Source organism: Aythya ferina (genome assembly GCF_964211825.1).
Source record: "Aythya ferina genome assembly, chromosome: 4".
Lineage (NCBI taxonomy): Eukaryota > Metazoa > Chordata > Aves > Anseriformes > Anatidae > Aythya > Aythya ferina.
This window is the reverse complement of record NC_140300.1, coordinates 56828344-56842890: the sequence shown is the minus strand read 5'-3', so window position 1 is coordinate 56842890 and position 14547 is coordinate 56828344. Positions and strand designations below refer to the sequence as shown.

At 48.0% G+C, this 14547-nt stretch overlaps 1 protein-coding gene across 1 annotated transcript in view; it reads left to right on the top strand.

The window, feature by feature from the left end:
- The first annotated feature begins 660 nt into the window (after positions 1–660).
- ENPP6 (ectonucleotide pyrophosphatase/phosphodiesterase 6) overlaps positions 661–14547 on the top strand; it is a 29280-nt gene continuing 15393 nt past the window's right edge. The window contains exons 1-2 of the mRNA XM_084518510.1: positions 661–2137; positions 13347–13526. Of these exons, the coding sequence (XP_084374636.1) occupies positions 1897–2137; positions 13347–13526 (421 nt within the window). The 5' untranslated portion in view covers positions 661–1896. The remainder of the gene's footprint in view (positions 2138–13346; positions 13527–14547) is intronic.

Sequence of the window (14547 nt, the reverse complement as noted above, 5' to 3'; positions counted from 1 at the left end):
AGCTAAATGCATGACAGAAGAGCATGCAACAAGTTGAAACAGATGCCAAGGTAAAACAGCTTCTTAATCATTTGTGTTTGCTTGTGGCCAGCCAAGCTCCTTGTGTCTGGCATCTGGGGCTGGATGTGCTGTCTTTTGCTGGCACGCTCGCAGATCTGGAGAGCTGTGGCATCTCTCCCGGCCTGGCAGGATCCCGTGCACCAGAAAGAGATAAGCAGGTGGTATTTTTATGGATAGCTTGCTTTGGAGAGGGTCTGGCCCTGCATGCAGAAAGGTTTGAACCCCAGAAGTTGTGGTGCTGCCCTGTTACCTGGGTGATACCTGCTCCAGGAGGTGGGCTGGGGGTCCAGGACCTGCTGTTGTCCCAGCAGAGCAGGCACTGGTGATAGCTCGCCATGAGTCCATCTGTCCTTCTCCTGGGCACACGGGTACCGATGGCCATGGTTCCAGCTGCCTCTGCCCTGGCTGTGTGACCCTGGCTTGGTTTTGCTGAGAAAACTGCGGCTGTACTGTGAGAAAACACACCGACTAAAGGCAGGCGAGATAAGGAAAGTAAAAACACAGAGAGCTAAAGTTGCCAAGATCATAACAGCTAGCAACGCAGGGCTCTAAGATGTAAATGCTAAGGGAAGAGGTATAAAACCCTGGAAAGCAAACAAGGTGGGAGATGGCAAGCCACCACCAGCAAGGCTCAGCCTGTTTCAGGGGACAGCCACCAACACTCCTCCTGGCGGCTGGCTACATGGCCCCAGGGACCTGGCGTGGGGCGGGGCGAGCACACTAAGGCTCAGCCAAGAGCTGGTAGCACAGCTGCGTGCCTCGAGGTCCTGTGCTCCTGCTGCGTGGTGAATGATGCACAAGCAGCAGGGGCTCCAGAGCATCAGGATGATGAGGGTGTAGGGAAGGGATGGTTCGTTCAGTCAGTCCAGGGTGCTGGCACAGCTCGGGTAACACCCGGGTGCTTTCTGTTCTCCTTTTGCACAGGTGTGAGTGCTGGTTTGGGGCAGGCAGGCAGACCTCGAGGGAGGCCGAAGGCTGCCTTGCTCAGCTGGCGTCAGACCAGGCGAGCAGACAGGCTGGACGTGCCGCCGGGAGCCCTGTGGGGAGCAAGCAGGAGGCCAGACCTCCTCACAGCTGGAGGACAGCCAGCTCTGCAACCTTCCCCAGGTGCCAGCATCTGTGGGGCACGTCCCCGCGATGGACGAGCCTCCCCGGGGCTGCTTCTCCTCTGTGCACTGAGGGCTGCAAGCCTTACCCCTTCCCCAGCCCAGCAGGGTCTGGCAGGTGGGGCTTCCAGGGCTAACGCAGCACTGCGAGCTGCTTTTATCTGGAATAAGCAAATGAAATGCAAGCGAAGTGAGGCAGCATGTAATTACAGTCTGTAGCAGACGCCGGCGTTGTGCTGGAGGTACAGCTCTGCCCCTGTGGCTGGCAGCAGAAGAACCCGGTGCCGGCTCGTGACGAAAGTGCAAACAACTTTTCATTAGCACGAGTCTTGGCACCACCCAGCTCTTACCAGCAGCAGTAGTGCCAACAGCCAGAAAACAAACGTGTAATTTGTTTGGTAGTGCTGCAAACTACTCCTTTTCCTTAAAGACTTGGGAGCTGGAGGAGCCCCACAGCACATGCGGAGGACAGGTCCTTGCGGACTCCCCTGCACGCTGCTTTCCACATCGCTGCAAGGCGGCGAGACACAGAGCTCTTTCCTCCTCTGGCTCCAAGTTAATCATCTGTTTGCAATTAACCTGCGACCTCCCGCCCCCACAGCACGCCGGGCAGTGCTGTAGCTTTAACGCAGGCGGTGGAAGCAGGAGGGAGGACAGCAGTGCCAGGTCCAGCCCCGAAGCTGCCGCAGATCCCTCACTCCTGGCCCTGGTCCCAGCGGCGCTGCCTGCCATGGGGAGCTGCAGGGTCCTCGCCGTGGTCCTCGCCTTCCTCGCCCTCCTCTCCATCGCTGCTGCCCGCCGCAAGCTGCTGGTGTTTCTGCTCGACGGCTTTCGCTTCGACTACATCGACGACAAGGAGCTGGAGGCTCTGCCGGGCTTTCGGAACATCGTCAGCATGGGGGTGAAGGTGGATTACATGACCCCAGATTTCCCCAGCCTCTCCTACCCTAACTATTACACGCTGATGACAGGTGAGCACTCGCGTTTCCTCGCTGTGATGCTCGGCAGGGCTGCCAGCGTCCTGCGCCGGGGTGGAGGGCACTTCTCTCATACCTTTCCTGCGGAGAAGCTGTAAAAGTAACTCTGCTCGTGCTTTTAGCTTGGGGTTTAAAACTATTGCAGCTTGGTACTGCTTGCCTAGATGAAAGGACGAGCAGACCCGTCCTTGACTTGGAGACGCTGCACGGAGCTGGTTTTGCTCCACTGCAGTGCTGCCGGCTCCCTGCCTTGCCCGCTGCACTCAGAGCACAGAAATGTGTGGGAAACGTACAGACAGTGAGCACGGAGCCTGCTCAGAGAGCTTTCAGTTAGCAGAAAGGTATGCAGGCTGAGGGGGGCTAAGACAAGATGGATTTTCAGCCAGCAGGTCTGTTTTAGAAAGTTCAGCATCACGTTTCCACTTGTGCTCTGCTGACTTTCTGCTGCCACAGGTTCCTGCTCTAACTTTGCCCAAAGTTCTTGTAACTGTAATCTAGAGAAAAATAAAAATAAAAATAGAAAGCCCTTAGGAATTGTTGTTTTTGTTCCTCTACTGTCTCTCTATTTCTGAATGCCTGGGAGAAGTTTTCAGAAAAGTGGGAGAAGAGACGTAACTTTTACTATGCTGATTTCCTTCTAACCTGACTGGGGCCATACATAATTACTGTGGTACTAGGAAGGTGCAGAGTACAGATTTGCTGTTTGTATCAGATAAAGGCAGCCTGGAGACAAAACTCAAGCACAGAAAGAAAGGGAATTTTTTCTGGAGTTTCAGATGGGATTTTTCCTCCATAGTTATTTAACAAACAAGACCTTAGAGCTGACTGTGAACAGTGAGAAAAGCTGCTCTCTCCTCGATATGTGGCGTCTTCTGCTGTCCACAGAACAATACAAAGCCCAGCAGTTCATATACTGCTTGCTGGGAAGGCAGAGAGATGCCATTGTAAGACAAAATCTGACATCAGTTGTGCCCAGCTTGTTTTGAAACCGCTTAACCCTTCCCTCTCTATCTTGAGAGAGGAATGCCTTTTTGATGCTCATTTCATCTCCCAAATAAATAAATAAATAAAATAGAAAGCTGCCAGTTTTTTTTTTCATGGCAGTGGAAAAGCACGAATGCAGGACAGATTTCACTACAGCAAACAGAGGTGTTTCTCCACTGTGGGCCTTTTCCTGCAGATGTATGCAGGCACACCAGCTGAATACTTCATATTGTGAAAAGCCTTTGGGTGAAGCTGTTGAAGAGCACAGGGAGGGACTGCTTTCTCCCTTTACCGTGATTAATCATCACACCTGTTGGGTGCATATGTGCAGAGTGAAGCCCATCAGCAGCCCTTTGAAGAGTTTTGAAAACATCCCGTTTAGTGCTCAGGAAGGAGACCTGGTGTAGGTGATAAAACGTGACTTGTAGGCTTCTCACATTTTCAGGGTACTGGAGTTTCTAGCCAGAAGCAATGAGACAATCTGAGAGACAAAACCATTTCATAAGTCTCCTGGCCTTCGTGACAAGGATCTCTGTTGCAAGTACAAATGAGCTGCAAATAATAATTAACCTTTATATTGCATGGGCCACAGCGGTGTTAAACAGGTCAGGAAGAAATCGAGGGCTAGGTTTGGGTGCCAAACAAGCCCAAAGGAAGATCTGAGGCTGCACCTGAGCCCTTGGGGTGTAGGTGTACTCTGTGGCTGTGTCCTGGCAGTGACCTGTCCACCCCAACACTATGGTACAGGGTCTGCAGGAGGAGATGTTGCATTTGGGGTGGTGGCGGGGCTGGGGCAGGAGGCAGGTTGGTGTTGGTGGCTGTGAAGCTGCGTGCTTAGGCTGTGTGTGATCGATTTGACCCCACATCGGACACCACAGTTCGTTCACCTCTGCTGTGGTGTGCCTGTAACTCAGTTTGCCTCCCTTAGGAACTGGGATGTGCAGGACTTAAATGTTACCAGTTTGTTCTGGGAAATCAGGGGCTACAAGGACAGGCTATTCTTTGTGTCTTGTCCTAAACTGCTGTATCACAAGCTGTTAAGAGACTCACTTTTGACCTCCAGATTGTCGTATCTTGCATCTCTAAGAGTGCTTTCATAGTGTATTGGCTTTTATTCAGATAAATTAGCTCAAGAAACATCTAGCCCCTTCTGCACATTCCTGCCCCTGATTTGGTCACTGTATCTCACAGCAGGATAAGCACTACCGTCCCTTCATTCCCTGCTCATTCACAAGCTCTTGAGGAACTGTATTCATCCAGGCATGCTGACGGCTGTCTCTTAGTGCCACAAGGGCCTTAGTTGTTATGGGGGATGTCCTCCCTTGTTTTGGTGGCTTTGGATGAGGACATGGACTCTGCTCTTTGCCTACCACCACCATCAGGACGAGTTGGTCCCCTCAGACCTCAGCTCACCTCCTCCTCCTGCCCAGAGCTGCAGCCTCTGCCCATCACGTCTCACTGAAGGTGCCAAACTGCCCCTGCCAGCCCTGTCCAGAGGCAGATTTCATCTGCAATAGGCAACAAGCAAGCACCAGCATGCAGTGCAGCTGTCTGACTGTCTGCAGGATCATGTAGTCATTACATTAGACTCTGCTGATATTTCCAAGAGGGCAACCTGATTGAGTTTAATATTCACAAGAAATAGCAAGAGTTTACTGAGCGTTTCAAAGGGATAACTAAGAGATGCAACCATAACTGATGACAAAGAGGCACAGATCTAAAAACAACTAACCACTGATGTGAAGCACACCCCATTTTGCTGACAATATTTGCTAAGTGAAGCACAGGTGCAGTGGGAGAAAGAGCACCCAACATAGGTAATACAATGCTGACAGTCTAGGTAGAACAAGATGGATAAATGTTGGGAAAGGAAACTTGGAGAGGGAGACATCTTTCCAGGGTCACGCAGTGCTGCATGGGGATGCTGGATGAGTGCAGAACTCTCTGTGGCTGGTTTGAAACCTGTGGTGATGAAACCAGGAGGGTTATGAGTTGCCCAAAGCGGTGGATTCAGGGAATGGTGGATGTAGGAGGACAATCACCAGGGATAAAGCCAGAGATTTCAGCTCTGAAGTGGAATTAAGCCACAGAGCCCTGCCAGGGGTGGGACTGCTCGTTATATATTAAGAGTTAACAGAAGGAAACCTGTACTGCTAATCCTCAGCCTTGAGTCATTCAAAGACAGTAGCATTCAGTGTTAATCCTCACTGTAATAAGTTAGGTCTCTTTAATTCTTCTGCTGCTATTAACCTCCAAGCAGGTGTTTTCTGAGGCTTCCCGGAGTGATGCAGGAAGTCCAAGGCCAGCCAGGAGATCTTTGTCCTTCCTCTGCCTCCTCAGCAATTACGAGAAGGAAAAGCAGAGCACAGAAAGGAGACCAACACCAATGGGTAGGACAGCACCAAGCAATACCCAGGTTACTGCTGGAGCAAAGCAATCTCTCTGACACCCAGTCCGACAAGTTATTTTATGACTTAGTGCCCCACACTTTGAAAAGCAATCTCCTGTAACAACTTCACTTATGCCATTTTCCTTAGTTTTGGCTTCCACAGTGGTGCAAAGACTGGTTCTCGAGTAGCTGGGTTGTTTCCTAGGGAGATGAGCTGCTAGGCTGGATCCTACCTCATGCCCTAACTCAATGCTCTCCATTTATGATACTGAAGTTGTGAACTTGATGGTTTTTCCCCTAATATCACAGAGATCTGTGATTCCAGATGAGAAACGAGCACAACAGGAAAGCACTCTGGCAACAGAGACATCCCTGCTTCTGGGCAAATAGCCTTCAGATCAGTGAACAAAGCTGTGAATAGAAAATACTATAGAAGAAAAACTGATGCTTTAAGGTAAAGTCTTTTTCAAGGCACATTTTATTAGCTTGCCAAAAGCTCTTTAAATGCCTGAGCTCTTTCTAAAAGTTCAATGGCACCCTGAAATAAGATTGTCGAGTAAACCAAAAGACAGATTTGGTGCTTGTATGGCCTTAAATCCATGCGTATGTAAGGGACTCCCCTGGGAGGGGCAGGATTGTGTTAGCAAAGAAAGGCACTTGGAAGAAAGGCGTTGCATAAAATGGTGAGATAGGTAAAAGCTGTTACTGATGTGTTGGAGGGAGCTTTGTGAGGCTAGATGTGGTTTTGGCAGCCGAGGGAAGAAGAAATCCAGATACGTCTAACCCGAAAGGCTCACTTAGCCACATCATGTGTTGTTTGTTTTGCAAAGAAAGGAATTAAGATCACAAGTCACCCCAGGATTTTATCCCACTGGGAGTGTTCAGTGCTTCCCTTCCCCTGCCTTGGCGTGTTTCTGCAGGGCGGTCTCAAGCCAAAGCAAACGGAAAGTCTGAGGTCTCCCTCTGCAACCGCTGCAAGTGGTATTACTGCTCAGGGCCATGCATGCCATCTCTCGAGAAAAGCTGCTTATGCTGAGGAGCTTCAAAGGCACCCGCAGGCCCCGGGGACCTGCTGGGGATACCAGCCCTGCAGGCCCCATGAAGTCCCCCCTGGTTTGGGAGGCGCGATGTGCTGAGCCCAGCCAGCATAAACACCAGCACCACATCTGAGCAGGGAGCCGGGGGGAGGATTTGCTTTCCAAGATCCCAACAACAAACGCAGTCTTTCCTGGCAGGCCTTCGGGCGGCTGTGCAGGGGCCGTGTTTCTCTTGGCCTCCACGGGGAGCAGAGGGAGATCCTTCTAGTGGAGGTGGGTGGGAGGGGAGAGCTCAAAGAGGAGCAAGCCTGGAGCTTCCACACACCACTTTAGGGAGGACCTGGTCTTGGTAGGGAGGCCCCGTGAAGCTTGTGGGACAGAGGAGGACGTGGAGCAGGGAGAGTCTCAGCTCTGAGCACCAGGGCAAGGCCTTCACAGGACGTCCCACCATCGCTGTGCTTCGCTCAGCTCCCATCTTCTCCTGAACACAGCAAATCCTGGTGTACACCGAGCTGTCAGCACGCCACGTGGACTGCTCACCATGGCAAATATGTACAGTTCTTGTTCGCTGGTCTTACAGCACGGCACCTTGGGTCTCCATGCAGGAAGCCCCACACAGAACCTCTCCAGACAGTGCACGGTCACGGCTGTGCATCGCAGCTGAATGATGGGGATTGCCCTGCTTAATTATTAACTTCCCCCGTTAGGAGCATGCCCTTTGACCTCTGCCAGTGGGTGATGTGGTGAACACCAGCAAAGCATGAACCTGGCCACAACCCCGCCACAGGCCTCGCTGTGCTCATTGCCATAGTGCTGGGGAACGTGAGCATTTCACTTTTGTAGTTACTAGTTTTATTCACCTTTTTCTTTAAAACTTCTTCATCCAAATCTGTTGTAAGGTACTAAACGAAACAATACAGAGGCTCTATTTGTAACTACATAAGCAGTGCCCGCATATTGTCTGAGGCATAAAAATTGCAGGGGTAGGAGTACAACAGGGAAGTTGATTATCAGTACCAATGAAATGAAATGATATCAACTTCACTGCCCAACCCAAGAAAAAAGCCAGGAGGACACAAGGAGAAACATGAGGGACAAGGAAATTGGATTTCTGATCTTTGTTCCTCTTTTAGCCACCACAGATGCCAGCAGCAGCAGAGATGAGAGAAGTCTATTGGTGGCACACCATTCTTAAATCAATAGTCTCTTCTTTTTCTTGGATTTGGTGGCTTTCTATTTCCAAAAATTGCACATTGGGAATAAAAAGAGTGTCAAGAATTCTGTGGTAATAGTATTAGCTGGCAGAGAATGAGCACTATCCCTGCAAGGGCAGGCTGCAGAAGGGTTGGGAACTGGGAGGGCTTTTCATTTTCAAGTTCTTAATCTCGCATTGTTTGCTCAGAAAGGCTGTGAGTGCCAAGATTTTTCTCTTTCACACATACACAAAATGTTGCAAAAAAAAAAAAAAAAAAAAAAAAGTATTTGCTTTTTACCAACTAAAAAAAATAGCAACACTTCCAAAATGAATAACAGAAAGTTTTCCCTAGGACGAGCTCATGTGCTGCAAATTGCAACACAGAGGTTTTTACTTGCATGCTAGCTAAAACCTCACTGCCCATATATTGTGCCTGCTACCAGCTATTAGCAGAGGTAAGAGGACATTCATATATCAAGGTAACTCTCTGCCCAAAATGAAAAGTACAGAAAACTGATGAAGAGGGGACTGCCAGAGGCTTGTTCCTTCCCTAGCGGTGCACACTGCCACTCTGCACATTATTTTGGCCAGCTCCTTTGCACCACTTGGAGCTGTGGCTGCTAAGGCAGAGGAGATACAGTTCAAAAAATCCCCTTCAAAATAAATAAACAAATAATCTATGTGTAGCAGATTTTTCTGTGCTTTTTGTTGTGATCCTAATTGGGTGGCAAATTCTCACCTCACGTAGGGTAAGGTGTTTCTGCTTTGGATCAGTCTGGTACTGCAGGCCATAACAGATTGCAAGGACATTGCCAACAAGCTCTTCTGGGAATATATATAGTTTGTTCACATCTTCGGAAACCTTTTTTCCCTGGGGGTCTGCAGATGGTACGGCAAACTCATCCAGACAAGGGCTTCTTCTGTCTGCCTGGACTTCTCCCGGCCGGGTTTGGGTTGAACCAGGGTTTCTTTTTTTTTCCCTGTGATCTCATTTCCATGCAAAGCTGGGCAAATGAGACCCAGTGGGGGAAGAGCAGGGCAAGACATAAATTGAAGCAGACAGAGCTAGGCACAGTGAGGATCTGATCAATGAGCAGGTCTGGGTCAGCATTTAGGTGACTCTTCCAGCAACAAGAGAGTAGTGGAGGAAAGGCATATTGAGGAGGAGAAGAGGGGGAGAAGGGGAGCTGCATGTCTTACTCAGGCTTTTAAAACCTATCCAAGTAACCCAACAAGTTGGTGGAACCATAATGCTTCAAGGATGTCACATGTCCAGCCACGCTGTAGAGGCCCAGATGTGTGTAAGGAAAAAAATAACCTTCCAAGTTGACTAGTCCTGGCAGGATTAGTTGTCTTTTCCTCTTTATCTTCTGTTTGTGGTGAGGGAGTGAAGAACTTAAATGTGTTCCTCTGGCCTGCTCGGACAAGTTCCTCCACCAGATCATGTGGTGTGGTCCCATTTGCCTGTTCATTTCATGAGAGCAGTAATGACACATCAGGTATCTCTAGTCTCTGTGCAACGCTGTGAGATACCGGGCAGTCTGACCTGCCTGTCCAGGACAACTTCCAAAAACACTGAATTCCTAATCACTTATCTCTGGATTGGTGTGATTTTAGGGTTAGCCACCAACTGACATTATGAGGCATCATTCACTTCTCCCCTGGCATGGAGCTTGGGGACGTATCTTCTGCTGTGCTGCAGCAGCTCATGGTACCTGTGCACAGCTGTTTGCATGGAGGAACTTAACTCCACCCCTGACTCTATATCCCCATGGCAGCCTGCGCTTGCCTCATCCCCTTCCTAGCTCTTACTAATTCCCAAGGGGTGGGGACATCGTGGTAGGACATGGGAGGGAAGACCTCATTGCACCCACACAAAATGCATATGGTATTAAACAGTACATTCGTGTACATGTATGTTCTTAGGTTTGTCTTTAGCTGGATACCACTTGAGTACAGATTATGCTACCTTTGCTGTGCAGGCTAATATATACACCGTGGGTTCTCGGATAAATTTAGTTGGCTCAGTGCAGAGATGAGTTACCTCTGCTTTGTTGCCCAGGGCACCAGGTACAGCTTCACACATCTGTCCCATGCTGCCTCTCTTCCAAAGAAAGGATCACTGAAAATCTCAGAAGAGCATTTTCTCTGGCAGATTTAGATGCAGGTGGTCTCTGTATGACTTATCATACCTACTGGGGATCCCACGCACTGTGCTTGCAGCCAGTGGAGGACCATGCTGAGAGGTGGAGCACTGAGATCAGGAAGAGCTCATTCAGAAGTGTGCAAATGCTACAGGAGCACATGCTCTGCTTTCCAAATCTCACCTGCAGTTGATGCAAGGTGCACAGCCACCAGTGTTTGCTATGCTGTTGTTCTGGGCAGCCAACCAGTTACATGTTGTGCTGTATTTGTTTGTTGTTGTCATTCTTGTTTTGTTGTTTTTAATTTTATTTATTTTATTATTTTTTTTACATAGATTCGTTTGAATGCTGACAACACTGCCTGGAGACATAGGAAAGGGGTTTAGACAAAGCTAATGATGGAAAAAGTGTAGTGTGCAAGTGAGATGCAGCACGAAGATGTGCAAATGCTTTTGCTGGCTCTCTTCCAGAAGGATGCAGCAGTTATCGTACTCCTGGGAACTATACCCTCTTTGTTTTTCTCTGTTGCTTGAGGAGGGGATTTTTTTATTTCTTAGTTTTACTGCATTTGCGTTTTTCCCTGTTTCTAGTTTTGAAACTCCAAAGTTAATGTTTGATTATAGAGGAAAGTCGCCATAATGGAAGTAATAATAAATTCATTGTGCTATGGTGACTGTCTAACATCATGTTAGTGTTTTGACAGTCAATAAAAAGGAGATCACCAGAAGTCATCTTCTCAGGCTGGAGGAAATAACATGCAACAGAGGCTGCAAAGGACTCAGGCTGCACAGGTGACCCAAAAGAAGTTTGAGAAGTGACCTTAATGCTGTGTATAGGTGTCTCCAGGGAGAGAAATGCCAGCTATTGCAGGGGTTTTAACCTAGTGAGCAAGGCATGGAAAAGCCATGGCTGAAGATTAGTAACATAGGACAAAAATCAAATTAGGCATACTTTCTCAACAGTGCTTACAGATGATAAATATTGGGAAGAACAATCCAAGGAAGAGATTGATTTGATGGTTATTGATGTGTTCCAAGGAGGCCCAAGGTCTTCCTGGGACACAGGCTTCAGGCAAGCAGAGGTCAATGGCTTTAGGTAGCATTATATGGTCACATCTGCTCATCTGATGTTCCCTGCTGGCCCTGTGAACTTGAAAAATATATATACCTTCTCTTACAATAAGCTACGGTCAGTTGGAATCTTTCTACGCTCTGTGCTGTGTGCATATCATGATTGCTTATTGCTGTAGGGATCTCCACAAGCACAACTATCAGCATATAGAAGGGCAGATTTTTACAAAATAGCAACTGAATCACATTTCTCTTAAAGTGATGTCTACAATGAAAATTGATGCTTTATGGACTTGTAGGCTTCCTTTTCAATATAAAAAGTGTTGGAGTCTATAGAACAACAGACTTGTCTAATGTGGTGATCAGAAGACTACTGTCCTCTGTATTATTACACACACATACTTAAACTTCCCAACAACACTACAAAGAACAATCTCTGCTCTGTTCCTTAAAGAGGTGAGCAAACTGACAGGAGTCCATAAATCCTACAGGGAGTTGACATCAGAAGCAGCTGGAGCTTATTGCTTTTATATGAAAACTGCACTGTACATCAAATGGAGATATGTGACCTAACAGCTTCAGCACTGACCTGCAGGTCTCCCAGGCTGGCAGTAGTTGCCTGCCCTGCAGTTTAGCAGGTTGATATATGTTCGGGAGTACACGGATTTCAAGGACCTGAAGAGACAGGGTTGTCATCTAAGTAGGAAGGTTGCATTTTTGATGCACTACAGAGGCCTCCTACTAGCCCTTTTTAGACTTATAATGAAGAAAGCTCTTGGCAGACTAAGGAGGACAGATTACTTCCCCTCCAGTCCACCAGTTTTCTTAAATTAAGCCTGTTTGTTTTAATAAGGCGTATAGCGACTGCTACAAACCGGGACTGCTCCTCTGGGGAGGAGGAAATGTTCTGCATAATTGAAATACTTCGTAGTAGGGAAGGAGATTTTCAAAATCCTTGTCAAGGTCACATGTACACAAAATATATGGAGTCCTCTGCTCAAAACGAAGCCTTTTTAAAACAAGCATCCTGAGGTTATTTCAGTTCTGCTCACCACACTTGTTCTCACAGTAATCAAAGTCTGTTATCCGGATGCCTGCAATATCATGACTCACCGGGTAACGATGACAGTGTCTCACACATACATCAGCCGCTGCTTTATAAGACGAGGAAATCGTGAACTTCCAGTACTACTTAATCTGCAACGTTTCTTTTCCCATTTTTATTAACTCAACTGCAGGTTAACTCTTGAAATACTGTATCTTCTCTTCTGCCAATGACAACAAAACATCTCTCTATCTTGTATGTGGAAAACCAGTGTGGCCCATGGATTTTTTTTCAAAGAGGAGAGAGGAATCCTTCCAACAGATAGTTAGGGCAAGCCCCAGCCTGGTCATACCTTTGGACCTTCTGGCCCAATATCCTGCATGCCTGTGGCTTGTACCTAAGGAACATGCCAGGAGCACAGGGCCTGGCAAAGGATGGAGAGGGCAGCTTAACCCACCTATGCCCTGCAAGCTGCTGAGCTTTTAGGCCGCTTGAAGGCCTGTGGCCTTGCTTTTTATTATTTTGACCCTGTTCTGAGTGCTGCTACAATTTTTTATTTATTTATTTTTAAAGTGTCTGCACTGTGCAGCGTGCGCTAAGTGCTAGGTGAAGGAGAGGGGAAATGCAAGTTTCCCAAAATCCATTCTGTGTTTCCAGACTGTGCTTTTATCCCTTCCTGTTTGCAGACTGCTTCCTGCAGCCCTCAGGGGCTGAGCGTGGGTGGCTGCCTTAAAAATAGCCTCAGATTTGGCAGACATTGCAAGCGGAGAAGGAGCCAGACATCAGCCACGCGTGTGGCACCACGGCAGCCTGTTGGTGTGGCACCACGGCAGCCTGTTCATGTGGACTGTGCACAGCGTGTTGTGTGGGCCACGGGTCCATCAGATCCGTCTCTTCTGGCTTCAGGCCTCTGAAAATTGTCTGTCTCAGGCTGAGCTAATTACCCAATCTCTCTGTGCAGTTAATAGAGAGCAATATGCTCCTCCAGAGAAAAACTCCTCCCGGATACCTTAGATGCCTGTCTTGGGATGGCATGAATTGCTTTCAGGAGGTGTGTCTTTATCGGCTGGGAAGGGAGCACAGCTTCTGAAACTAGTTTTTAGGTGGCCAATCTGGGAGACATGGACTGCTACCTAGAGGACCTCAGTGAAAGGTAGTCGAGTCAAGAAAACCATATTAGTTGCACTGTAAGGGGTTCCTCAGTTCAATTCACATCTTTTCAGCTGATTTGCTCAGCGCTCTTAAGCAAGTGGCAGCACTGGTGTTGCTGGTGGTATCCTTCTGCTGGAGAACACAAATCAGATCGTGCTCTTTTTTTTTTTTTTCTCTCTCCCTGAAGGTCGCCACTGTGAGGTCCATCAGATGATTGGAAACTACATGTGGGACCCAAAGACAAATGTATCTTTCGATATTGGCGTGAACAAAGAAAGCCTGCTGCCTCTCTGGTGGAATGGATCGGAGCCTTTGTGGGTCACAATGACGAAAGAAAAAAAGAACGTTTTCATGTACTACTGGCCAGGTCAGTATGACAAAAATTACTACTTGTCAATGGTGCATCTTTACGTCTAAGCACCCCATACTCCAGAGGATGCCTTTTTCACACACTACAGTTCTGAAATACAGACAAGAATTACAAGTATATTACAAATCACTTAAGGAAATTAATTCTCTTTTCATAGGTCATGGCAGTTTGCATATGCTGAGGAAGGAAAACACTCAAGTGTCACTGGGGGTAATGTTCCACCAGACATTACCTTCAGGGACAGTGTTGGCTTGCGGAGCATCTCCTCCTCCACTGACTGCTCCTTCCTCCTGCCTACCTCTAGCCTCTGCTGTGCCAAAGGGTTCACAGAGCAATGCAGTAGACTATGTCGCTGATCAAAGTCAAACAATAACCATCCTCCCCCAGTGTTTGTTTGTTTTTAACCAGGAAAGCAGTAGCTGGGAAATTAAAGCAATCTATTTTAATTGTGGGGCAACAAAATCCAGCTGAAAGCTATGCATCTTTTGGTGACTTGCAGTGAGCACTGTTGCCTTCCTTCATCATTAACTCACCAGAGGTCACAGCTGCTCTAGGTTTGAGCCATTCATCTGGAGGCACTTGGCCTTGCCATTCCTGCTTTGTTGGGTATTGGAGCACTGAAATCCCTAGGGGTAGAAAATAATGAGTCTTTTTAAAAAATATGAGTATGTCCTTAGGCTGTCCACTGAGGGAACTGTGTGGAAATAAAAGTTCTAGCTGTGCAGCCAGACCAAGCCGCATGCAGGTTATCCACCTTCTTTGCTTCTTGACCTTCTAACAATGCAGCTTAAGCAGTAGGCAAATGTTGACTCGTGCAACTGCAGACTGGAGGACCATATGTTAGAAGAGCTGTACTGAATACAGCCAGAGACAAGGCAGGGCAATGAGATCTGAGTCACTCTGTAGGCTCCCAGCCAGCCTGTCTCCTTCATACCAATGCACGGGTCACGCTCTCCCCACGCAACGCAGCTGATGGTGTCCCGGGAGAAAAGCCACAGTTCTCAGGAAACAGAAGAAG